We start from the raw sequence: 25,469 nt of genomic DNA, 5'->3' as shown, positions 1-25,469 counted from the left end.
AAATACTGGATGGGGATAGCCTAGAGTAGGACTGAGCTGGAAAGAGCTAAAAACAGAGCTCAACGTTTTTTGCTATAGGGACATTGCTGCAGTAGATGAAGAGGGCTTTTGCAAGATTGTAGGCCGTTCCAAGGACATGATCATTCGAGGAGGAGAGAATGTCTATCCAGCTGAACTGGAAGACTTTTTTCACAAACTTCCCCATGTGCAGGAAGCCCAGGTGAACTACATCTGACCTCCTGAGAGTGGCCCCAATGGTGGGAAGTATGAGAGACGGTGGGTAAGGCTTGGATTATGCTCTCAGCCCTAGTTGTCTCCCTATATCAGGTGGTTGGAGTAAAAGATGAGCGGATGGGGGAGGAAATCTGTGCTTGTATTCGTCTTAAGGCCAAGTACGAAGGACAGGTCACCCCCGAGGAACTGAAAGCTTACTGCAAAGGAAAGGTAGGTGGAGTGCCCACTGTCACAATGGACTCAGTCAACCAGCATCTATTAACTCCTACATTGTCCCAGGCACTGTATTAAGAGCTGGAGTTAGCAAAGAAAGAAAGAAAATCATCATCCTTGCTCTCAAGGAGTTCACCTTCTAACAGGTGAGACAACCAGCAAACAACTGTGCATGAACCAGATATGCAATATAAGTGGAAAATTATCTCCGAGAGGAAGGCATTACCAGTAGGGGAAAGAGAGACTAGGAAAGGGCTCTTGCAGAAGGTAGGATTTCAGCTAAGTCTTAAAGGAGGCTAGGGAGACCAGGAGGCAGAGGGGAAGAGAGAGCATTCCAGGCATGGGGTTTGGTCATAAAAACTGCACAGATTTTAAAGTTGGAATGTCTCACAAAAAGGCCAGGAGGCAGAAACAAAAGAGAAAGAGCATTTTAGGCAAGGGGGTTTGGCCCGGGAATATGCCCAGAGCTTGGGTTGTCTGAAATGTTTCATGCAAGGCTACTGTTGCTGGGTTACTGAGTATGGGGGAGTGGAGTTGTAAAAATGGAAAGATAGAAAGTGTTGTTTAAAGCCCTAAAGAGGATTTTATTTTTGATCCTGAGGGGCAATAGAGAGCCACAAGAATTTCTTGTCTAGGAAAAATCAGCCCTGCCCTGTAGGATAGTTACTTTGGCAGTTTAGTCAGGACTAGTGCACACCTCCCCTTGCCCAAGACCCATACGCATGCTAATAATTGTCCCCCTTTTGAGTTCCTCCCTACCCCATGCTTCTAGCTCTGGAACTCTATCCTTACTCTCTGATCTCTGCAGATCTCCCACTTCAAGATTCCTCGATACATCGTGTTTGTTAAGGAATATCCACTCACTGTTTCCGGAAAGGTGTGTAAAGTCGGGGCAGATAAAAAAAGGAAGGAAGAATGGATATTGGGAGCCTGGGAGAAATCATCAAGGATTTAAGACCATCAGGGTGGGTCCAGGAAGCCTTTGTCATCCATACTTTTATGTGTCTTTTTCCTTTAGATTCAAAAATACAAACTTCGAGAATGGATGGAAAAGCATCTGAAACTGTGAAACCACAGTCAGGGTGGAAAGGACTCAACTCCTCTTGAGGAATCTTCTTTCCAGTCTACCTGTACTTCCTCTGTTACCCTATCCTGATACCCATATCACTTTTCTTTAATTTCATATAAAGAGATTCTGCTTTCAATTCACATTTCAAGTGTTTTGATAAAAAAAAAATCTAAAACATAATATCCTCTCTTTTGAAACAGAGCAATATTCACAGAATAGGGGATAAACGTCTCCTGCTACTCTTATAGGCAGCAGTAGATCTTCCTCAGTTCAAATCTTGTCTCAGACACTAGTTATGTGAACCTGGGCAAGTCACTTAATTTTGTTTGCCTCAGTTTCCTCATCTGTCAAATGAACTAGAGAAGGAAATGGCAAACCACTCCAGTATCTCTGCTAAGATCCCAAATGGAGTCACAAAGACTTGGACACAACTGAACAACAACTACTATTCTTATAAGACATCTGGCTGGCCCCATGTTCCTTTCTCTTCACTTCATCACCTCACCTCAGAAGAAGGAAGGGGGTAAAGCTCTTCTGAAGAGTATTTCCTAGTGGATGGACCAGGACAAGGAAATAGAAGTGATCAGAAGCAAATAGAAAGTTCAGCTTAGTCTGGTTTATAGATTTAGAAATAAGGAGAACCTTAAGAGCTCTAGTCTGACTCCTTCAAGTTATAAAAAGGAAACTAAGGTACAAGTGATTTGTCTAAGGTTACTCGGGTAGTAATGGTAGAGTTCTCTGACTCCAAAGAATGCAATTCATTGGATAGAGTCAGGAAGATATCTTTTTAAATCTGGCTTCAGTCTTGTTTAGTTTTGTGATCTTGGGTGAGTCACTTAACCCTATTTGCCTCAATTTCCCCATCTATAAAATGAGTTGGAGAAGAATATGGTAAATAAACTACTCCAGTATCTTTGCCAAGGAAACCCCAAAGAGATTCACAAAGAATTCAGCTGGACTAATACAAAGGAACAATACGGAACACATTGGTCTCTCAGAAGCCTGGGGATAGGCTGGAGGGGACAGAATTGGTTCAGATGAATAAGGGTTAGCACAACCTCCCTTCTAACACCAGCCCAAGATTGTAAAGTTAAACCTCTTCAGTCCAGAGTCTTCTTTCCAGTTTTATTATGCTTAATATTTCCCCATGTGCTCGGTGACAATGACTTCCTCTGAGCAAGATAGTACATTTCTCAATTCCAGGTATTTTCATGCTTTCCCTCTTCATCTCTTCCTCTTTTTTTTCCCTAGTTTCCTTCAAGCTTTTCCTGTTATCTTAATCTTAGTTCCCTAATTATCTCCAATTTCTCCTGCCTATAATTTATAAATACTTGTTTGCATGTTGTCTTCCCCAACAAATTGTGAGCTCTTTGTGATCAGGGACAGACTTTTGCTTCTCTTTGTATTCCCACTGTTTAGCATGTAATTGGCACAGAGTTGTTTCTTAAATATTAGCTGACCAACTGACTCAGAGACTAGAAGCAAATATGTCCCCATTTCACAGTAGGGGAGACTAAGACTCAGAAGGAGCTTTCCTTTTCTGGTCTCCTTTCTCCTTTCAAGTATTCCTCTTTTCATGGGTCTTCTACTCCCAGATTTCAAATTACACTAGGTGTACTTATCAAAATGTCTGATACTAGGGGAAAAAATAGCTAAATCAGTGGAACATGTGAGACAATGACGAGCTAGAATCAAATTGATACGGTAACTTAATGTTTCATAAACCTAGGGCCACTGAACAATGGGAAAAAATCATTCAACAAAAGCTGTTGGGAAAACTGGGTAGCACAATTTGGTGAAAAATAAGGATAAACCAAAAATTATATGGCACAAAGAAGGAAAAAGGAAAAAAGGAAAGGAAGAAGGGAGAAAGAGAGAAAAGAAGAATTTGTTAAGTGCTTACTGGGTGTCTGGTGCTGTGTTAAACTCTGGTATACAAATGCAAGCAAAAAGATGATTTCTAACCTCAAGGAGCTTATTTTCTAATGGGGGAAGACAATAAACAAAAGGAATCTGAAAAATGAAGAGGAATATATAAAAGTGTCTGGGAAAGGGGTCATGGTTTTTAAGTTTAGAAAGTCAAAAAATGTGTCTGGCTGGGGAATGAAGCAAACTGGCCTGGGCCTTTTGATAAAATGAGACTTCCAAGAGGAATTCACAAAGGGGGTTAGGTGGAGGGAAGAGGCTTGTTGGGATATTTGGATGGCTATTCCAGAGTGATCAGATAACAGGCTTTTGATGGAGGGGCATTGGTGCTAAGAAAAATTCTTGAATGAGCCAGCAATAGATGAGACATGATTTTGAAGTTCAGAGTCAGTAAAACGCTTGGCAGAGAAATGAAAGCATAAGAGTTTAAAGAATCGTTATATTTTTTCACAACTATGAAGAAGATGTTTCTTAAACTGTGACCTAGAGGAAATTATAAAATGTAAAAAAAAAAAAAAAGGTGACATTGAATGAAAATAAAAAAGCTTTGCACAACAAACACAATGCATCCAGAATAAGAAAAGAAAGAGAAGAAAATATTTGTATTAAACACTTCAATAAAATTCTGATACAATTTTATAACTCAAATTCATTTGAATAAGGTCATATTCTAATTGAGAAGTTGTCAAAACATGTGAGTGGGGAGGTCTCAGAAGAAACAGCAACAATCACATGGAAATATCCAACATGTCTAGCATTAATCAGAGAAATGTACATTTTACAAATTATAAGAGTCTTCCAAAGGACTAAATGAGACAAGAAAAAAAGGGCTCACACATTTACTATCTGTATGCCTGAGCAAGTCATTTAAGATTTCTGAATCTGTTTCCTCAGTTGCAAAAAGAATAGGTTAGACTCAATGCCTTTCTAAATTTTCCAGTGGTAAATATGTGGTTCTTTGACTTCAGTTTGAATCTTGGTTCTGTCACTATCTTTATAATCTAGGCCAAATCACTTTATCTCTGTGGTAAATCAAGAAACATTTTTTTAAAACTTCACCTCCACCAAACTCTTCTCAGTATTGTGGTGATTCAAGACAATTCCAACAGTCTTGAGATGGAAAATACCATGCGAATCCAGAGAGAGAACTATGGAGACTATGGCAAACTATGGAATGTGTATTGATGTGTATGATGTGTATTTGAACTCAGGAGGACCTGAGTTCAAATCTAGTCTCAGATACTTGACACTTCCTAGCTGTGTGACCCTGAGCAATTCACTTAATTCCAATGGCCTCAGCAAAAAAGTGAATGTTGAAAACTATCTTTATATGTATTTGGAAAAATACTATCAAGGAAAAAAAACAACATCAGGGACTTGCCCTATATGCTGAGAATAGAGACAAAAAAAAAAAAAAAATTTGCCCTTAAGAGAATTTACATTTCATCTGGAGACATGTATACATATAAGTGAGCACAAAATATAAGATTGGGAAGTGGAAAGTTCAAGTGTTTGAAACTGCAAATACATTACAGGCATGAGGAAACATCACAGCACCAAGATCAGGGATAAAGTATTGTGTGAGGGGAAAATGATAAATAGGTCAGTTAAATTGGCCGTTAAAAAGACAAGCTAGAATCTAGATTTACTAGAGATAGGTAATGTATTTAATATTAAAAAAAAAAACTGGAAAGGCGATTTGAAGCCAGGGTGGAAAAGACTTTAAGTTCCAAAAACAGTTTACACTTGATTAGAGGGGTAATTGGGAGTTTCTTGATTAACATGGAGTAATATGATCAAACACTCGATTTAGCAATATCACTTGGTCAATTGTGTGGAAGACTGATTGGAAACGAGAAACAAATATAGGGCATCCATTTAGGAGGCTACTTACTGCAATAATCCAGGTACTTGGTGGGGAGGGAGAAAGGAGTCTTCAGTTTCCTTATTTGTAAAATCAGGGGGTTGATTTTTTTTTTGTTATTATTCTTTTTTCCCCAATTACATTTTTAAAATTATTATTAAAGCTTTTTATTTTCAAAACATATGCATAGATAATTTGTCAACATTAATCCTTGCATAGCCTTGTGTTCCAAATTTTCCCTTCCTCCCCTCACCCCCTTCCTAAATGGCAAGTAATCCAATATATGTTATACATATTAAATATATATGTTAAATCCAATATATATAAACATATTTGTATAATTATCTTGCTGCACAAGAAAGATCAGATTAAAAAGGGAAGAAAATGAGAAAGAAGGGGGCAGTTGGTGGCACAGTGGATAGAGCACCAACCCTGAAGTCAGGAGGACCTGAGTTCAAATCTAGTCTCAGACACTTAACACTTCCTAGTCGTGTGACCCTGGGCAAGTCATTTAACCCCAATTGCCTCAGCAAAAAGGAAAGGAAGGAAGGAAGGAAGGAAGGAAGGAAGGAAGGAAGGAAGGAAGGAAGGAAGGAAGGAAGGAAGGAAGGAAGGAAGGAAGGAAGGAAGGAAAAGAGGGAAGGAGGGAAAGAGGGAGGGAAGGAGGAAGGAAAGGAGGGAGGGAGGGAAAGAGGAAGGGAAGGAGGAAGGAAAGGAGGGAGGGAGGGAAAGAGGAAAGGAAGGAGGAAAGGAGGGAGAGAGGGAAAGAGGGAGAGAAGGAGGGAGAGAGGGAGGAAGGAAAAGAGGGAGGGAGGGAGGGAGAGAGGGAGGAAGAAAGGAAGGGAGGAGGGAGGAAATAAAATGCAAACAAACAACATCAAGAGTGAGAATGTTATGTTGTGATCCACATTCAGTCCCCACAGTCTTCTCTCTGGGTGAAGATGGCTCTCTTCACCAAGAAATCATTGAAACTGGCATCAATCATCTCATTGTTGGAAAGAGCCATATCCATCAGAATTAATTGTCATATAGTCTTGTTGCTATATACAATGATCTCCTGGTTCTGCTCATTTCACTCAGCATTAATTTATGTCAGTCTCTCCAGGCCTCTCTGAAATCCTCCTGTTGGTCATTTCTTGAAGAACAATAATATTCCATAATATTCATTCATATACCACAATTTATTCAGCCATTCTCCAATTGATGGGCATCCACTCAGTTTCTAGTTTCTGGCCACTACAAACAGGGCTGCCACAAACATTTCTGCACATGTGGGTCCCTTTCTCTCCTTTATGATCTCTTTGGGATATAAACCCAGTAGCAAAAGATCAAAGAGTGTGCGCAGTTTGATAACTTTTTGAGCATAGTTCCAAACTGCTCTCCAGAATGGCTGGATCTGTTCACAGTTCCACCAACAATGTATCAGTGTCTCAATTTTCTCACATTCCTTCCAACATTCGTCATTATCTTTTCCTGTCATCTTAGTCAATCTGAGAGGTATGTAGTGGTATCTCAGAGTTGTCTTAATTTTCATTTCTCTGAGCAATAGTGATTTAGAGCACCTTTTCATATGACTAGAATTGGTTTTAATTTCTTTATCTGAAAATTGTCTGTTTATATCTTTTGACCATTTATCAATTGGAGAATAACTTGAATTCTTATCAATTGAGTCAATTCTCTATATATTTTAGAAATGAAGTCTTTATCAGAACCCTTAAATCTAAATATGTTTTCCTAATGTATTATTTCTCTTCTAATCTTGTCTGCATTAGTTTTGTTTGGACAAACACTTTTTAGCTTAATATAATCAAAATTATCTATTTGGTGTACAGGAATAAGTTCCGGTTCTTCTTTGGACACAAATTCCTTCCTTCTCCACAGATCTGGGAAATAAACGATCCTATGTTCCTCTAATTTGCTTATAATGTCACTCTTTGTGTCTAAATCATGAACCCATTTCGACCTTATCTTGGTATAGGATGTTAGGTGTGGTTCTGTTCTTCGTTCTTTAAGAGGATTAAAGACAGCAGAAAGATGATATCTGACATGCAAATAAATTGGATTTAAGTGAGAGAGAACTGGCAAAGTCAACAGGGTCACTTTCTTCTCTGGCGACTTCTGGTTCCAGTGGCCGGATACAGACCAGGACGACTGCAGAAGGTCTCGGATGCAGTGGGAGACAATGGGGGCTGATTTGGGTGAGAGCTAAAAATTCTTCCTGCTTTAGACTAATCGTTCTAAATAGGCCCTAGTGTCCGGCAGGTGGCGCCCGCAGACCGGAGGTCTCCAGCCAGTCCAGGGCAGGCCTTTTAAGGTTTCAGTCTGGTTAGGGACCCCAGGACCCTCGGAACCTCGCCGGATTCCCCGGGCAGTCCCACTCAGCATTCTGCCGCCTTCGTGTCTCCCAGCAGGGCTCGGCTGGTTCCCAGGAGCGTTGTATAGGGGAGGAAAGCGGGGCTGGCGGACCTCGGCCCATCCACTTAGATAAGACAGGAGGGACGCTTTGCCGTCTGCTATTCCAACTTTTGAGCCCCAGGAGGGAGGCGCCGGGGAAGCCAGGCCGCCGGGCGGCTTTGGAAGAAGAGCAGGAGACCGTGGCCAAGATCCGGGACTCGCTGCAAACCTGGCGCTTCCTGGCACCCGGGCTCGCTTTAGGGCCGCAGCCACCCTATGCACCCAACGTGCGAGCAGGCGGAGCTGCGTGGCGGGACGCGGCCAAAGCCTAAACCAGAGGCCGGGGCACCCGCGCGGCTCCAAACAGCCGCCGCCGGCCGGGAGCCGGAGCGCCGCGCTCTACGTGCACGTGAGTAGAGGAACGCAGCCCCAGCTCCAATCCCAGCCCTGAGCTGGCTCCGGCTCCGGCCCTGGCCCTTGCCTTGACCCTCCCCTTCCCCCTTCTCCTCCCACTGCCACAATTCCTGTCACTGTCCAGCCCATATCTTAGCCCCTTGCCCAGCCAGTGTCTCAGCTCCAGTTCCAATCTCATTTGGACCGAACTATTTGCTCCAGTTTGGAAATTGGGAATCCTTTCCCTCAGCCCCTTGGGAGGGTGTCTGGCGACTTGTTTGTAAAAATAGTTTCAGTAGTATTGGTTTCCTTTATACGATGCATTTTATTTTGTGATTTATTGCTCTCCTGACTTTTCAGTTTGTCTCGATCAATTCAATTATCGTTGTTCCTTTAAAAGTGTCTTTCTACTCTTCCATGACTCCACTCACCATCTCTGTAATTTTCCAAAACAAAATGAAGGGACCTGGGATAAAGAAGCAACTGCCTCTGGTCCCAAGGGAATATTAGGTTGGGAGAAGAGTAGGATTGAGTTTGGGGGATATTCAGATTGGGGTTTGGGGCGGAGCTGTTTCTCACCTTTCCTTGATGAACTAGAATCATAAACATTGAAAGACTGGGATGAGGAAGTAGTATTAAGAGCCTAGCTGAGCCATGGAAGGGGCTGTAACCTAAGGTCACCTGCCTCACCCAACCCATTTCTTATTTTCTCTCTCTCTCAGTGGCCATACTGTGAAAAACGCTGCAACTATTGTAACTTTAATAAATATATCCCTCGAAAGCTAGATGAGGATGCCATGCAAAAATGTCTCGTGAAAGAGACAACTACACTGCTGAAACTCAGTGGAGTGCAACGGTAGATTCCTTGGAGGACACTTTCATGGGAGGTGAAGGGGAGGAAGCTTGGAGATCGATGGGTCAATTCCTTGGCATTTATTAACAACCCCTGGGGGGACAGACACTATGCCAAGTACAAGGAATACCTTCTGAGCACTTGCTTAGGTCTTATATCATCCCCCCTGCTTCCTTTCTAGAATCGATTCTGTGTTCTTCGGTGGGGGAACACCAAGCCTTGCCAGCCCTCACACAATAGCTTCAGTCCTGGAGGCTATTGCCCAGACCACCTACTTACCAGCCAAAGCTGAAGTTACCCTAGAGGCCAACCCTACCTCATCCCAGGCATCTAGGTTGACTGCCTTCCGAGGGGGAGGTATCAACAGACTGTCCATTGGCATCCAGGTGACCAGTCACTCCTCTCTCCTAATACTTTAGTATTCCCAAATCTTTCTGCTCTGCCTCCCTTTCCTCCTTCCCTTCTTCCCCCCTTCTAGGTCTTAGTCCAGGGTTAATTGGCTGATTGAGTCAGTTTAACCTTTTTGGTGTTATGGAGTAGATTTTGGACCCCTTCTCAAAATAATGTTAAATGCATAAAATATTTTTTAAATCAATTTTAAAAATCAATTATGGAATGTAGTTATAGAAGATTAATACTCAGACCTCGGGTTAAGAATTAAGAATTACTCTTAGGATGTTTCATTTTCCTCCTTTTTTTGAACACACACACACACTCTTTCTGTCTGTCACACACACACACACATACACACACACACACTCATACACACTATCCTTGTCATGCTCATTGCTGATCTTTGCAAGATCTTTTCCAAAAGCTCTTCCTCTCCTCTGACTTTCTCCTGCCTCCATATATGCTCACTCCATACCTTCTCAAGACCAAATTTTGCCTTCTATCCCCTTGCCAAACCAGACTACTCTGTCTCTTTTCCTCACAGTCTGTCCCTTTTCTTTCTCCTTTCCCTCTTTTAGTCCTTAGATAATAAAGAACTCCAGTTGCTAGGCAGGACACACTCAGTGTCAGATGCCTTGGGAACCTTGGAAGAGGCACGACGTGTATATCCAGGCCGCACATCTGTGGATCTCATGTTTGGCCTCCCAGCACAGCAGGTGGAACCTTGGCTCAGGCAGCTGCAGGAGCTACTTTCCCTCTGTGATGACCACATCTCTCTGTACCAGCTGACCTTGGAGAGGGGCACTCTGCTCTTTGCCCAGGTCCAGCAAGGAACCCTCCCCTCCCCAGACCCAGAAGCTGCAGCAGAGATGTATCAGCATGGGCGGGAGATCCTGAGGGAGGCTGGATTCCGCCAGTATGAGGTTTCCAACTTCGCCAGAAACGTGAGCCTTTACTATGTAGTACAATACTGGATTTTTTTTTTTTGGGGGGGGGGGTAGGCTAACAGTTCTGATTGCAATGAAGGAATCTGGGGTGGGGGGAGAGAGAGAGAGAGAGAGAGAAGAGAGAGAGAGAGAGAGGAGGCGGCGGCCACATGAGTAGAAAGTCTGGAGAAAAAGCAAATATTGGGAAGGCACTGGGGAGTCTGAGAAGGCATTGTGGCATCTACTGGGAAATTCCTAGGGATCCATTATATATTTCTTCTTTCTTCATTAATTCAAGGATATTTATGTGAAGCAGCTTGGTGGGGAATTTCCCAGGCTGGGCATTCATATGATTCAAGGGGAATGGGCCTCCCCTTTGTACTAACTATCCCCTTCCTTTTCAGGAAGCTCTCAGCACCCATAACTGGACTTATTGGCAATGTGGTCAATACATAGGTGTTGGGCCTGGTGAGTCCTAGGACCAGGGAAGGGCAAGATAGCCAAGCTAGGAAGGGGCTATATTAATAGAATTTCTCTGTTATAGGAGCCCATGGCCGATTTGTGCCCTGGGGAGATGGAGGAAGTCTCCGAGAAGCTCGAATCCAGACTTTGGAACCTGACAATTGGATGAAGGAAGTTTCAATGTTTGGGCATGGTACCCGGAAGCGAGTCTCCCTGAGTGAGCTGGAACTGTGAGTATATCTGGATGAAGCTGCCCTCTCCCGTAGGATATTCCTGACATTATTATTGACTGCCCTCCCTTCTCGGTATTATTTCCTAAGGAGAACTACCACATAGATGTTCCAGCACACCTAACATTTAGTGAGTGTGTGGTCTATGTGTGTATGTGTGTGTATGTGTGAAGAGGAGGAGGACTCTTTTCCTCTGAATCCCTTGAGCACTGGGACAGCTCTGTTTGTATTTCTGTTTCAGATTAGAGGAGGTTTTGGCTCTGGGGTTGCGTACAGACACAGGAATCACTCACCAGGTAATGTGATTGATGAGAACTATTTTCTCAGTTTTACTCTGCATCCATCTCAGCCACAATCTTCTCTGGTAGCCCAGAGATCATACATTGACTACCATTTAGTCAATACATCATCACATAATGAATACCCTTCCCCACTGGGCCAAGCTAGAGGCCTGTCCTGAGGGCAAGCTCTGGAAAAAGCTTTTGTGTATCACAGGGTCTTCCCCTTCTCCCTTTCAAGAATCTAAAGCAGTGAATAGAAAAAATCACAGTGGGAAGGAAGGAATTCTTCACAGGCCTAGTGTTTAAGCATGAGGACTGATTTAGGTGGGGGAGCAGCAAAAATGTCAGCTTGACTCTGAGTAAGCATCAAGCTGGTCTATGAAATGGGAGTGACATTTTCCATTAATTATTTTGTTCATTGGGCAGATATGTATTAAGTACCCTTGAGAAACTAGCAATTTAATAGAGGAGATTAAAAGCAGCACATAAATAACTAATGCAAAGAATATGGCAGGTAGATAGAATAAATGGAAACTATTATTATAGGATTTTTTAAGAGATTACTTCCTGCTGGAGTAAGCAGAGATGGATTCATGGAAGACTTGACTTTTGAAATAGGCCCTGAAGGACATGTAGGATTTGAGTAGGTAAAAGTAGGGGGAGGGAAATAAGGACATGTGGTAGAGCAGGCCTTTGAGGAAACTATAAGCAGAGCTGAGTTCAGGGAATGAGGAAAAGTTTGATTAGATTGTAAGTATCATGAAATACAGCAGGGAAGAAGAGATTTGGGAGTCAGATTGTAGAAAGCATAGATTGCCAAAAATCAATATTCTGACTTTTTTTTAAGGGGATAGAGGGGAGCCATTGAGAGGGTTGTTTTGTTTTGTTTTTAGCATCTGTATCAGGACTAGGGCATCTGAAAGATTAAATTTCTGTGGGAGTGTTGGCTATTGAAATAATCCAGACAAGAGATGATAAAGACCTAAATAAAATCATGGTAGTCATGGGAATGATGGTAATTCCAGGCATTGAAAAAAATCCAAGAGATGTTAAATCCCTAAAGGAAAGCATAGTAGTAGTGGTAGTAGATGATAATTCCAGGAATGCTGTGGAGATCCATTTTGCAGGGGAAGAAGGAGATAAAAGAAAGAAGGAAATATTTATTAAGCAATACCATGTGCTAGGTACTGTGCTAAGTGTTTTGTATGCATTATACCATTTGACCTCAAAACAAGCCTGAGAAAAAGGTGCTGTTATTATCCTCATTTTACAGTTGAGGAAACTAAAGCAGACAATGGTTAAGTTATTTGTTCAGGGTCATACAGCTACTAAATGTCTGAGGCTGTATTTAAAATTAGATCTTCCTGACTTTAGACCCAGTACTCTCTTCACTACGCCACCTAGTGGCCTTTCAGAGTTGAAGATGATCTTGAGGTTATAGTCTGGAAGATGTGGATATTTGTGATGGTTGTTATTGTTCTTCCTTTGTTCTGAAAGAGAACCAATGACATCATGAAAGCGATGTCTTGACTTGTGAGTGCGTCAGATTTTAGTGAGATAGAGCTGTTCCAAGTCCTCAGCCTCATTCTCTCTTTTTTTCTTTTCTTTTTTTTTTTTATTAAAACTTTTTATTTTCAAAAGATATACATGGATAATTTTCCAACACTGACTCTTGCAAAACCTTATGTTCCAAATTTTCCCTCCTCCCCATCCCCTCCACTAGATGGCAAGTAATCCAATATATGTTAAACATGTTAAAATATATGTTAAATCATATATATATACATATTCATACAATTATCTTGCTGCACAAGAAAAATCAGATCAAAAAGAAAAAAAATGAGAAAAAAAAAACAAAGTGCAAGTAAACAATAACAAAAAGAATGGAAATTCGATGTTGTAGTTCACACTCAGTTCCAACAGTTTTCTCTCTGGTAGATGTCAGCCCCATTCTCTCATCCATAGTCACTGAAGTCCAGTCTCAAGACAAAATTCAAGACAAGTAGCAATGGCTCAGAATGCAGTGGTTGACCTTGGCATATCTAAATATCATGAACTAGAAACAGGAAATCCAGGAAAAGGAAATGTTAATAAGTTTGCTGTGAGGTCATTTGCTGCATTCCGTTTGAACAGCCAGCAAAAAATTTGTTATCATGAATTCATAATATATGAAGCACATTCTTATGACTACCTCTAACTCTGTGTGGGAGAGAGTAGGGAGATAAACTAGTGAGGGTTATCTAAGCTTGGAGATTAGGAGGACTGTAATTGTGGAAGATCTAGGGTGACTCAGAGATCCAGAAAGAAGGAAAGCTACAACAAAAAAGAAAGATTGAAGAAATAGGGAGAGGTCAAGGGACTGGAAGTCACACCAGGAGGCTCAGTATTAGTAAGTGAGGGAAGAAGTAAAGAGGGGAGTTGATAATAAGGATAGGAAATTTTAGGTTTCTACGTGTGGGGAATGGATAAATATTAAATGAATGTGAGGTCTGAGATGTTGCTGTCCTGGTAGATAGATGACTTGACCCTTTCCCTTCCCTAATTTTCTATAGTAACTCAGTTGCCAAGTCTTATGAATTCTTTAACCCCATCTATTCCTTCCAGGTCTTTATTCCCTTTCACCAAGGCTATTGTAACAGCCTCTGATTGGATGCCAGAATTCCAATCTCTCCTTTCTCTAATATATTCTCCTCATAGCTGCCAAAATAATCTTTCTGAATCACGCCTCATTCTTGTTATTCTCCTGCTCAAGGACTTTTCAGGGGCAACCTGTTAACTATAGGACAAAATAAAAACTCCTTCCTTGGCATTTAAAGCCCTTCACATTCTGTCCCCAGCTTATCTGCCTAGGCTTATTGTACTGTGCCTCTTCCTGTACTTTGTATTCTATTCAAACTAGTCTATTTGCTGTTCCCTAAACTTGGTCCTATAGATTCCATGCCTTTGCATAGATTTTATTGCATTGTATGGTATTATATTGGGTTGTACTGTATTTGTACATGCCTATATTGCACTCTCTCTTGCCTACCACTTTTAGAATCCCTAGCTTACTTCAGCTCATATGCTATCTCCTCTGGAAAGCCTTTTTTGATTTTTATAGGAGTTAGTGCTTCTTTCTTCCTCTCCAGGTTATTGTGTACATATTTATCTATTTACATATTATATCTCCCCCACAAGCACCACTCCTAAGGCATGTAATTTAGGATTAGAAAGCTACCTTGACTAATTCCAATAGATTTGGGATGGAAAATGCCTCTGCATCTAGAAAAAGAACTATGGAAACTGAATGTGAATCAAAGCATAGTATTCTCTTCCTCTTTTTTGTTTATTTCTCATGTTTTTTTCCCCTTTTGGTCTGACTTTTCTTGCACAACATGACAAATATGGAAATATGTTTTAAAGGATTACACATATATAATCTGTATCAGATTGCTTACTGTCTTAGGGAGAAGGGAGATAAGGGAGAGAAGAAAAAGAAATTTGGAGCACAAAATGTTTTTCTTTTTAAATTTTCAGTAGTATTTTATTTTTCCAAAGACTTGTAAAGATAAGATTTTTGTAAGACTTTGTATTCTAAATTTTTCTTCTCCCCTCCCTTACCCCTTCCCAGCAAGCAATCTGATATAAGTTAAATATGTGCAATTATTTTAAAACATTTCCATATTTTTATGTTGTATAAGAAAAATCAGATCAAGAGGGGGAAAGAAAACAAACAAACAAAAAGATGAAAATATTATGCCTCAATCCACATTCAGTCTCCATACCTCTCTCTCTGGAAGCTGATGGCATTTTCCATCCCAAGTATATTGGAATTGCTTTGAATCACATTGTTAAGAAGAATCAAATCCATCACAGTCAACCATTGCATAATCTTGTTGTTACTGTGTACAAAGCTCTCCTGATTCTGCTCACTTCACTCAGCATCAATAGATGTAGGTCTTTCTAAGCTTTTCTAAAATCAGCCTGCTCCTCATTTCTTAGAGAACAATAATATTCCATAACATTCATATCCCATAACTTATTCAACAGTTCCCAAACTGATGGGCATCTGCTCAATTTCCAGTTCCTTGTCACTACAAAAAGATCTGCCACAAACATTTTTGTACATATTGGTCTTTCCCCCCTTTTTATTATGTCTTTGGGATATAGCCCAGTAGTGAGACTGCTGCATCAAAGAATATACAGTTTTTTAGTTCCAAATTACTCTCCAGAATAGTTGGGTCATTTCACAACTCCACCAACAAAGCATTGTTAGTGTGGAACACAAAATCTTACAAACATGAAAACTATCTTTGCATGTATTTGGGTAAAGAAAATACTATTGAGGGAAAAAACTTCAAATAAACGGAAAGCCAGCCTTGAAGACAGGAAGATAGGGATTGTAGTCATCTTGGTTACATCCTGGTTGTGTGATGGGTAAGTCATTTGACCTGTCAGTGCTTTTTGGAATTCTCCAAGACTATAGTTTGTAGGAAGATACCTACCTGCATTGAAAGATGGAATTTCCCTACCCAGGAATCTCTATACCAATGAAATCACAGATCTAGTCCCTATCCATTTTTGTTGTTCAGTTGCTTTTCAATTGTGAAAACATTTGGGGTTTTCAGAGCAAAGATATTGAAGTGGTTTTCCATTTTCTTGTCCAGATCATTTGACAGAGGAAGAAACTGAGGCAAACAGAATTAAGTAACTTGCCCAGGTTCACACAGCTATTTGGACTCAGAAAAAGAACTCTTCTTGACTGTAGGTCCAGCACTCTATGCACATTGCAACTTAGCTGCCCTGTCCCTATCTGTCCCCCTCCTCACCCACCCCTAAATCATAATAGAGTATCAGCTTTCTGAGATTGGGGACTTTGTTTTGATTTGTCTTGGTATTCCCAGTGTTATAATCCTGTACTTTATCTTATAGTTATTAAATATAGTATTAAGTGGTTTCTGGCAGATTAGATTAGATAGAAGAGATTGGCTTAACTGTCTGAGTTTTTAGAAGGATCATCTGTTCAGATGTTGATGTTGGCTATAAACAGAATGCTAGAACTGGAGAGAAACAGATTAAGACAGTAAGCATCACAGGCAACATGTGACACACTCCCTTTAATCCCTTCCAGAACCAGAACTCTTACCACTGTACTCAAACATTTATTGAGTTTCTACTATGTGTTGTTATGCTATAGGTTAGATATTGAGGGGCCTACAGAGCCAAAGAAGAAAATAAAACTGGATAACAATGGGAGATGGGGTGGAGAGGGAAACTGGATCAGATGTGGAAAGCATGGAGGAAGGAGGAAGTGTGGCTTGGAGGGTTACTCCCTAATCATTTGCAGATTCTTGGCTGATGAATGGTTGGAAGCAGAAGAAATGTTTGCTCATCCTCACTGTGCCTTGAGTTTCCCCATGCTTGAGTGAGACATCCACATGTAACATACACGTACACAGAGTGAGATACAATGTAGCTATTCCCAGAGGATCTATTCCAGGCCTTCTCCCTTATGCAGCCTGATCTAATGCCCACACTCCAGCCTTTGGAAACAAAGGACTACAAGGTTCCCGAGGGGGCGGAATTGAGGAGTGGGGTGGAATACAACTCTGATTCTGCCCTCTCCAGCACTGGCTACAGTTTGAGCCCCAGCTGTCCCTGTGGGATGTGTTTGGAGAAGCTGAGGAAGTGAGGGAGCTTCAGTCCCAAGGCCTGTTGCTGCTGGACCACAGGTGAGCTGGTGGGATAGGAGAAAAGGAGATGTGGAAGGGAGGATGTGCCGGGATTGCAGTCTGGGAGAATCATCGTGGTTAGGCCACAGGGCTGAGGAAGCTGCTGGTTAAGGTAAGGAATGGGAGAGGGAGGATTGATATCTCATCTCCTCTTTGTTCCAGAGGGCTTCGGTGTTCCTGGGAAGGGCTAGCTGTGCTGGATACTATACTGCTGAGACTCCTCCTCCAGCTCCAGAATGCCTGGGAAAACCGACCTCCTCCCATGCTCAAGGTCACTGAGTCAGGAGCTGCCTCCCAAAGAGAGGATTCCTGCTTCAAGCTTGGACTAGGTGACCTCTGAGGTACATACTTTTAAAACTCTGTGGTTCAGGGGCAGCTAAGTTGTATCCTGTACAGCACCAGCACTGGCATTAGGAGGACATATTCAAATCTAGCCACTGTTTACGTGACCCTGGGCAAGTGGTACCCAAACCACAAGAAGTCCTTTGTCCTTCTGAAGGGATAACTTGGTGGTACAGTGGATAGAGTGCTAGACCTAGAGTCAGGAAAACTGGAGTCAGCACTTCATAGCTGTATGAATCTGGGCAAGTCACTTAACCTCTCTCTGTCTCAGTTTCTTCAGTTGCAAAATGGAAATAATAGCACTTTCCTACCAGGAATGTTATGAAGATCAAATATTTCTAATGGCTTAGTACAATGCCTAGCATATAAACACTTATTCTCTTCCCTTTCTTTCTGTAATAAAATGTTCCCAGTGTCACACCACACCAGAGGTTATGATAGCCTATCCACCAACGAGCAGGGATTTGTGAAGCTGTAGCTGGACCATGGTAACACAAAGGCTGTCAGATCACTCTACCTATGGAGGATCTTTCCCCAACCCTCTCCACATTAAATCTTAAGTGTAGTGTTCAAATGTGATGGATACCTAGGAATTTTCCTTAGAAGGTACTGGAGAAACTACTTGTCCCCAGGAATATCAGCAATTCAAGATGGTGTGAGATAGAGGAGCCCGTTAGCAGTGTGGGTGGTGAGGAGGTCAGGCCTTGTGCTCTGAATTAAGATGTTGGAGGCAAACAGACACTACTGCCAACCTTTCTCGCTAGATTTGGAAAGGAGAGTGAATATATAGCTTACATTTTGTGTAGAGCTTTAGGCTGGCAAAGATTTTCACATACACTTATTTTTCTTGGCTTCAATTTTTGCTGATTCTCTTTATTTTGTTTTTATCCTGAACTTACAGCACTCCAAATAAAATGAACATTTCCACATACATTATAGGACAGAAACAGAATTATAAATGAAAAAAATCTTTGTATTATATATATATATATATATATATATCTCTTGCCTTTCTTCCCCTCTCCCTTCTTAAATAGTATTATACATTTTATTCCAATTACATGTGAACATATTTTTCAACATTTATTTATTTATTTTTAAGTATTAGCTTTTTATTGTCAAAATATATGCAAAGATAGTTTTCAGCATTCACCCTTGCAAAACCTTATGTTCCAAATTTTTCTCCCTCCCTTCCTCCTATCCCCTTCCCTGGACAGCAAGAATCCAATATATGCTAAACATGTGCAATTCTTCTATTCATATTTCCACATTTGTCGTGCTACACACACAAAAAAAAAATCAGTTCAAAAAAGAAAGAAAATGAGAAAGGAAAAAAAAGCAAGCAAACCAATGAAAAAAGTGAAATTACTATGCCATGATCCACATTCAGTTCCCATAGCCCTCTTTCTGGATGCACATAGCTCTCTCCATCCCAAGTCTATTGAAACTGGCCTGAATCATTTCATTGTTGAAAAGAGCTATGTTTATCAGAGTTGATCATCATATAATTTTGTACTTGTACTGTACAAGGTTCTCTTGGTTCTACTCACTCCACTCAGCATTAGTTCATATAAATCTCTCAGGCCTTTCTGAAATTATCCTTCTGATCATTTCTTATATAGCAATAATATTCCATAACATTCATATACCATCTTATTCAGTTATTCCCCACCGATAGGTACTCACTCATCAGCATTCATTTTTATAAGATTTTGAATTCCAAAATTTTCTCTGTTCCTCTCTTCCTCTTTTTAAGATAACAGGCAATCTGATATAGTCCATACATGTGCAGTCATGACAAATATATTTCCACATTAATTATGTTGTGAAAGAAAAATCAGAACAAAAGGGAAAAATCATGAGAAAGAAAAAACAGAAAAAAGTGAAAATATTATGCTTCAATCTGCATTTATATTCCATGGTTTTTTCGCTGGAGGTAGATAGCATTTTCTGTCACAGATCTTTTTGAATTATCTTGGGGATCACTGTATTGCTGACAATAGCCAATAGCCAATAGCAAAGTCTATCATAGTTAATCATTGTACAGTATCGATGTACACAATATTCTCCTGATTCTGTTCAGTTCACTCAGCTATCAGTTCATATAAGTCTTTCTAAGTTTTTCTACAATCTGCCTGCTCATCATTTCTTATAGAACAATAGTATTCCATTACATTTTTATACCACAATTGTTCAAACATCCCCCTACTGATGGGTATCTCCTCATTTCCTATTATTTTCCCTTTTTAATGATTTCTCTGAGATACAGACTGAATCAAAGAGTATGCACAGTTTGATTGCCCTTTCGGCATAGTTCCAAATTGTTTTCTAGAATGGTTGGAACCATTCACAAATCCACCAACAATGCATTATTGTTCAAATTTTCTTAAATCTTTTCCAACATATATCATTTTTCTTTTCTGTCATATTAATCACTCTGATAGTTGTGAGGTGGTTTTAATCTGCATTTCTCTAATTAATAGTGATTTAGGACATTTTTTATGTGACAATAGATAGCTTTAATTTCTTAATTTCTCTTCTAAAAACTGCCTGTTTATATTCTTTGACCATTTAACATTTGGAGAATGACTTGTATTCTTATAAATATGACTGGGTTCTCTATATATTTGAGAGATGAGGCCTTTATCAGAAACAGTGGTATTAAAATTGTTTCTCAGCTTTCTTCTTATCTTGGTTACATTGGTTTTGTTTATGCAAAGCCTTTTTAATTTAATGTAATTTAAATTATCCACTATACATTTCATAATGTTCTCTGTCTTTTTTTTTGGTCCTGAATTCTTCCTTTCTCCATGGATCTGACAGTTAAATTACTCCTTGTTCTAATTTGCTTATGGTATCATCTTTTATATCTAAATCATGTACCCATTTTGACCTTATCTTGGTGTACAGTTTGAGATGTTGGTCTGTATCTTGTTTCTCCTCTACTATTTTGCAGTTTTCCCAGCATTTTTTGTCATAGAATGAATTTTTATCCAAGAAGCTGTAATCAAATAGTAAATTACTATAATCATTTACTAGTATATTTTGTAGTTGTATACCTAGTTGTATTCCACTAGTTCATCACTTTATTTCTTAGCCAAAATCAATTAAATTTGACAATTGCTGCTTTGTGTGTGTGTGTGTGTGTGTGTGTGTGTGTGTGTGTGTGTGTGTGTATATAATTTTAGATCTGGTATGGCTATGCCACCATCCTTTGCTCTTTTTTTCCATTAATTCTCTGGATATTATTGACCTTTTCTTTTTCCAGATGAATTTTGTTATTTTTTTTACCTCTATAAAATATTTTTGATAGTTTGATTGGTATGGCTCTGAATAAGTAGATTAATTTAGGTAGAATTGTCATTTTTATTATGCTAGATTGGCCTACCCATGAATAATTAGTACTTTTCTATTTGTTTAGATCTGATTTTGTGTGAAAAGTGTTTTATAATTGTGTTTGTCTTGGGAGTAGATTATTAAGTATTTTATAAGGACTAGAGTTATTTTAAATGGAATTTTTCTTTCTATCTCTTTCTACTGGGCTTTGTGGATAATATTTAAAAATGTTGGTAATTCATGTGGATTTATTTTATAATCTGCAACTTTGCTAAAGTTATTCATTACTTCAAGTATTTTTTTTAGTTGGTTTTCTAGGATTTTGAGTGATAGTTTTGTTTTCTCATTGTCTACCCTAATTCCTTCAATTTCTTTTTCTTTCCTTATTGCTAAAGCTAATATATCTGAATACTACTGGTGATAATGGGTTTTCTTGTTTCATCTCTGATCTTAAATGGGAAAGCTTCTAGTTTATGCTCATTACATATAATGCTTGCTAAAGGTTTTTTTTTAATTGTCTATAGTACCTTTTAGCAAGATTTAATTTTCTTTAACTTTTAAATTAGTTCTATTTTTGCTTTGTCTGAGATCAGGATTGCCACCCTTGCTTTTTTTTTTTTTAAACACTTTAGCTGAAGCATAACATATTCTGCTCCGGCCTTTTATCTGTGTGTATATCTCTACTTCAAATGTGTTTCTTGTAAACAACATACTGTAGTATTCTGCTTTTTAGTCCACTCTGCCATATACTTCTGTTTTATGGGAGAGTCTATACACATTCACATTCACAATTATAACTAACTGTGAATTTTCCTCTTTTCTATTTTTTCTCATTTATATTTTTCTCTCCTTTCATTCTGTCTTTCCTCACTTGTGTTTTGCGTTTAACCACCATCTCCCTTCTGCCCTCTCTTCTATCCATTCCCCTTCCCTTTTCTTTCCCTTTTCCCTCCTATTTCCTTATAAGGTAAGATAAATTTCTATACTCAACTGAATGTGTATATTATTTTATCTTTGAGCCAATACTAATGAGAGTAAAGTTCAAACAATGTTAACCCCTTCTTTCTTTCTCTCTCCTATAATAAATCTTTCATGCCTCTTTATGTGACATAATTTGCTCCATTTTGCCCCCCCCTTTTCTCCTAGTATAATCCTTTTTCCCCTTTAATTTTTTAAATCATGAAATCAAAGTCAACTTATACCTTCAGCTTCTAAATATATGCTTTATAACTACCATAATAGAGAGATACAGTTCTTAAGAGTTACAAATATCATCTTCCCATCTGGGGATGTAAACAGTTTAACCTTGTTGAATAATATGTTTTTTTCCCCCTCTCCTGTTTATCTTTTTGTGCTTCTCTTGAATCTTGTATTTGAAGATCAGATTTTCTGTTAAGCTTTGGTCTTTTTATCAGGAAAGTTCAAAACTCACCTATTTCACTTTTTCCACTCCACTCCACTATTTCATTTTTTCCCCTGAAAGAGTATGCTTAATTTTACTGGATAGTTGATTCTTGATTGAAATCAATGCTCATTTGCCTTCCAGAATATCATATTCCAAGCCCTCCAGTCCTTCAATGTAGAAGCTGCTGGGTCTTGTGTACTCCTGACTGACTTTTTGATATTTGAATTGTTTCTTTCTGACTGTTTGCAGTATTTTCCCTTTGATCTGATAATTCTGGAATTTGGCTACGATATTCCTTTGGAGTTTTCATTTGGGATCTCTTTCAGGAGAATATTGACAAATTCTTTTAGTAATTATTTTAACTGCTACTTTTAAGCTATCAGAGCAATCTTCCTTGATAATTTCTTGAAAGATGCTATGCAGGCTCTTTTTTGTTTTTGTTTTTGTTTTTTTGATCATGGCTTTCAGGTAGCCCAGTAATTCTTAAATTATGTCTCTTGGATCTATTTTCCAGATAATTGTTTTTCCAATGATATATTTTACATTTTCATCTATTTTTTTTCATTATTTTGATATTGTTTGGCTGATTTTTAATGTCTCATAGAATCATTAGCTTCCACTTGTCCAATTCAAATTTTTAAGAAATTTTTTTTCAATTAACTTGTGTACCTCCTTTTCCATTTGGCAAATTCTATTTTTTAAGGAGTTGTTTTCTTCAATGGATTTTTTCCCCACATTTGGCCGATTGTATTTTTTTTTTTTTAGAAATTTTCTTCTTCAGTCAATTTTTGTCCTTCCTTTTCCAAGCTATTAACTCTTTCCTGCATGACTATTATTTCTTTCCCAAAATTTTCTTCTCTTTTATTTGATTTTAAAAATCCTTTTTGAGCTCTTTTAAGAAGACTTTTTGAGCTTGTATTCAATTCCTATTCTTCCATAAGGCTTCACATGTGGACATTTTGATATTGTCCTCTTCTGTGTTTGTGTTTTGATCTTCCCTGAAGCCATTTTAGCTTTCTACAGTCAGGACTCTTTTCTGTGTTTTGCTTATTTTTTATCCTATTTCATGACTTTTAAAGTTCAGCTCTGTTCTTGGAATACAGGAGACATTGTGCCAAACTTCTTGTGCTGGGATCAGAGATTTGGTCACTGTTTTCCTATGCTAAAGCCTCTGGGCTTGCAGCTTGCTCACTGTGCTGAGGTGGCCCCGCCTAGTTGCACCTGTTGTGCTAAGGATCTGGACTTGGCAATATGCCTTCTGCAGTGAGGCTGGAAGTCTCACAGCTGGCCTGCTGTGCCAGTGTCCAGTTGAGCCAGATCCAATAGGCATCTGTTACTAATGTATGCTAAGAGCCTCTTGCTGGTTTTCTTGGACACCATTTGTGATGGGCTGTACTCCCCTTTTATCCAAATGAGACAGAGTTTTCCTGAAGTCTTCTAAGTTATCTTAAGTTGGCACTCCATTTTTTGTGGATTCTGTTACTCTAGAATATTTAGAGGCTTTAGTTTATGAGGAAAACCTCAGGCAACTTCCTGACTTCTCTCCATCATCTTGGCTCTGCCTAAACTTCCCTCTTACCTTTCTTTTTAAATGTATAATAAATTCAATATTTAACTGTCAAAGTTGTTCTGCTCATCTGTGTTTCTTTTCATCCTTTACTGTGCATTCTAAATATCAGTGACTCTCTTTTCCTTCTTATTTTTAGCAACCTGACCAATATTTTTTTCCTTTCACCTTCCCACTCCCCTATTGGAAAAAAGAAAGACAAAATTGTTGTAACAAAATACGAATACCTAAAACAAATTCCCACATTGGCCATGTCTGAAAGTACATTAAATTCTCTCATTTGGTACTCATAACAGCCCTGAGATGTAGGTAGGTACTATTATTATCTCTATTTTATAGCTGAGGAAATTGAAACTTCTTAAGGTTAACCAGCAAATAAGTCCCTCTTTAAATCCTCTAGTTACCTTCAAGTCTTAGTTCAAGTGCCTTGTATGGTGGCATATACCTGCAATTCCTAGGGAGCCTGAGGATGGCAGATCCCTTGAGCTCTGGAGTTTTGAGCTGGAGTAAGGTTAAAGTCAACCCCAGGTGCCTCAACACTTGAGGAAGGGAGTTAGAAGGAATAGAGGGTAGAATGGAAATAGTAGATAGCAATGGCCTAGATCAGAAATGGAATGGGTCAAAAATTTTGGGATGATTAGCAGTGGAGTCAAGCCAGCGAATGAACTGTGTACTTCCGATCTGTGTAAAAGAGGGAGACCAATTCCTCCCTATCAAAAAAAGATTTAGGTCAAATGCTACCATTTGGATGGTGTTTTTTTGATCTACACAACTGCTAGAACTTTCCTCCCAAATAACTGTATTAATTTTTTTGGGGGGGATGCTGAGGCAATTGGGGTTAAGTGACTTTCCCAGGGTCACACAGCTAGGAAGTGTTAAGTGTCTGAGGCCAAATTTGAACTTGGGTCCTCCTGACTTCAGGGATGGTGCTCTATCCACTGAGCCACCCAGCAGCCCCTAACTGTATTCATTTTGATAAATAATAGATTTCAGAAACACTAGCCAGCACTACCCTTCACATCCCCGCACAGCCTGTGTATGAAGGCTGATTGGGGGTTGTGTGTTTGACTACTTGAAAATCACATCAACCATCAGCCCTTTCTAATTGTGGTAGCTCATTTCTTTTTTTAATTCTCTATCTGGGTTCTAAGGTAATCAAGTGTTATGTTTTGACATTTTCTCAGAAATAAATAGAAATGTAGAATTTTTTCCAATTAGTTCAGATCCCTGGATTATAAATAAACAAAAGAAACCTCTTCTTCCCTAAGCTTTTCTTCTCTTTCATTCTCAAACCTCCTAATCTCATAGATATAAACATCAATATTCTTGCTCATATGATTTACTGAGTAAAAAATAATAAAACAAAGATGAATAATTATTTACAAAGTGTCACAGTAAGAAAAATTCATAGTCAACTTTTTTGTTCTCTAAAAATAGGGTGAAGAGATGTGAACTGGATGTTTTCACCAATGTGACCTCAACTCTAGAAACAGTTCTCTCAGGATTGCGATCCAAGTCACCCAGGAATTCTCCACCTACTGTCTCTTCATAAGCTAAAAATTAAACTAAGTTTTCTAAAAATATCTGCCTCTTAGGAAAGAAGTTCTGTTAGTTCCTTCTGTCTATCTGTCTAGTTCCCTCTCTCTCACACACACACAATCTCTCACCAAGACAATTAACCCACTCTAGATAAAACTGATTCTTCCTCCAAGATACTGTTTCCTTTATTCCTGGATTTATACATGTCTCCTCCAATAGACTGTAAACTTTGGGAAGATAGGCACGTTTCACTCTTGTCTATGTATTCCCATTGCCAAGCACAAGACTTGACACATAGAGGTTGCTTAATACATATTTATTGCCTGATTGA

At 39.3% G+C, this 25,469-nt stretch overlaps 2 protein-coding genes across 2 annotated transcripts in view; both read left to right on the top strand.

Moving 5' to 3' along the window:
- The window catches only part of ACSF2 (acyl-CoA synthetase family member 2), a 39,350-nt gene extending 37,698 nt beyond the window's left edge, over positions 1-1,652 (top strand). Inside the window, exons 13-16 of the mRNA XM_051994321.1 lie at positions 79-220; positions 328-444; positions 1,256-1,324; positions 1,466-1,652. Coding sequence (XP_051850281.1) covers positions 79-220; positions 328-444; positions 1,256-1,324; positions 1,466-1,516 — 379 coding nt within the window. The 3' untranslated portion in view covers positions 1,517-1,652. The remainder of the gene's footprint in view (positions 1-78; positions 221-327; positions 445-1,255; positions 1,325-1,465) is intronic.
- A 6,142-nt stretch (positions 1,653-7,794) lies between these two features.
- On the top strand, positions 7,795-25,182 carry RSAD1 (radical S-adenosyl methionine domain containing 1; the record flags this gene model as incomplete). The annotated part of the gene is made up of 10 exons (XM_051994320.1): positions 7,795-8,109; positions 8,816-8,949; positions 9,128-9,332; positions 9,918-10,283; positions 10,670-10,733; positions 10,810-10,957; positions 11,199-11,253; positions 16,846-16,949; positions 17,112-17,290; positions 25,037-25,182. Coding segments are annotated over 9 exons (1,569 nt in total), but the record flags the coding sequence as incomplete, so codon positions are not given.
- Positions 25,183-25,469: the final 287 nt, after the last annotated feature.

This window comes from Antechinus flavipes, chromosome 4 (assembly GCF_016432865.1).
Source record: "Antechinus flavipes isolate AdamAnt ecotype Samford, QLD, Australia chromosome 4, AdamAnt_v2, whole genome shotgun sequence".
Taxonomy (NCBI): domain Eukaryota; kingdom Metazoa; phylum Chordata; class Mammalia; order Dasyuromorphia; family Dasyuridae; genus Antechinus; species Antechinus flavipes.
This window is presented reverse-complemented; position numbering and strand designations above follow the sequence as displayed.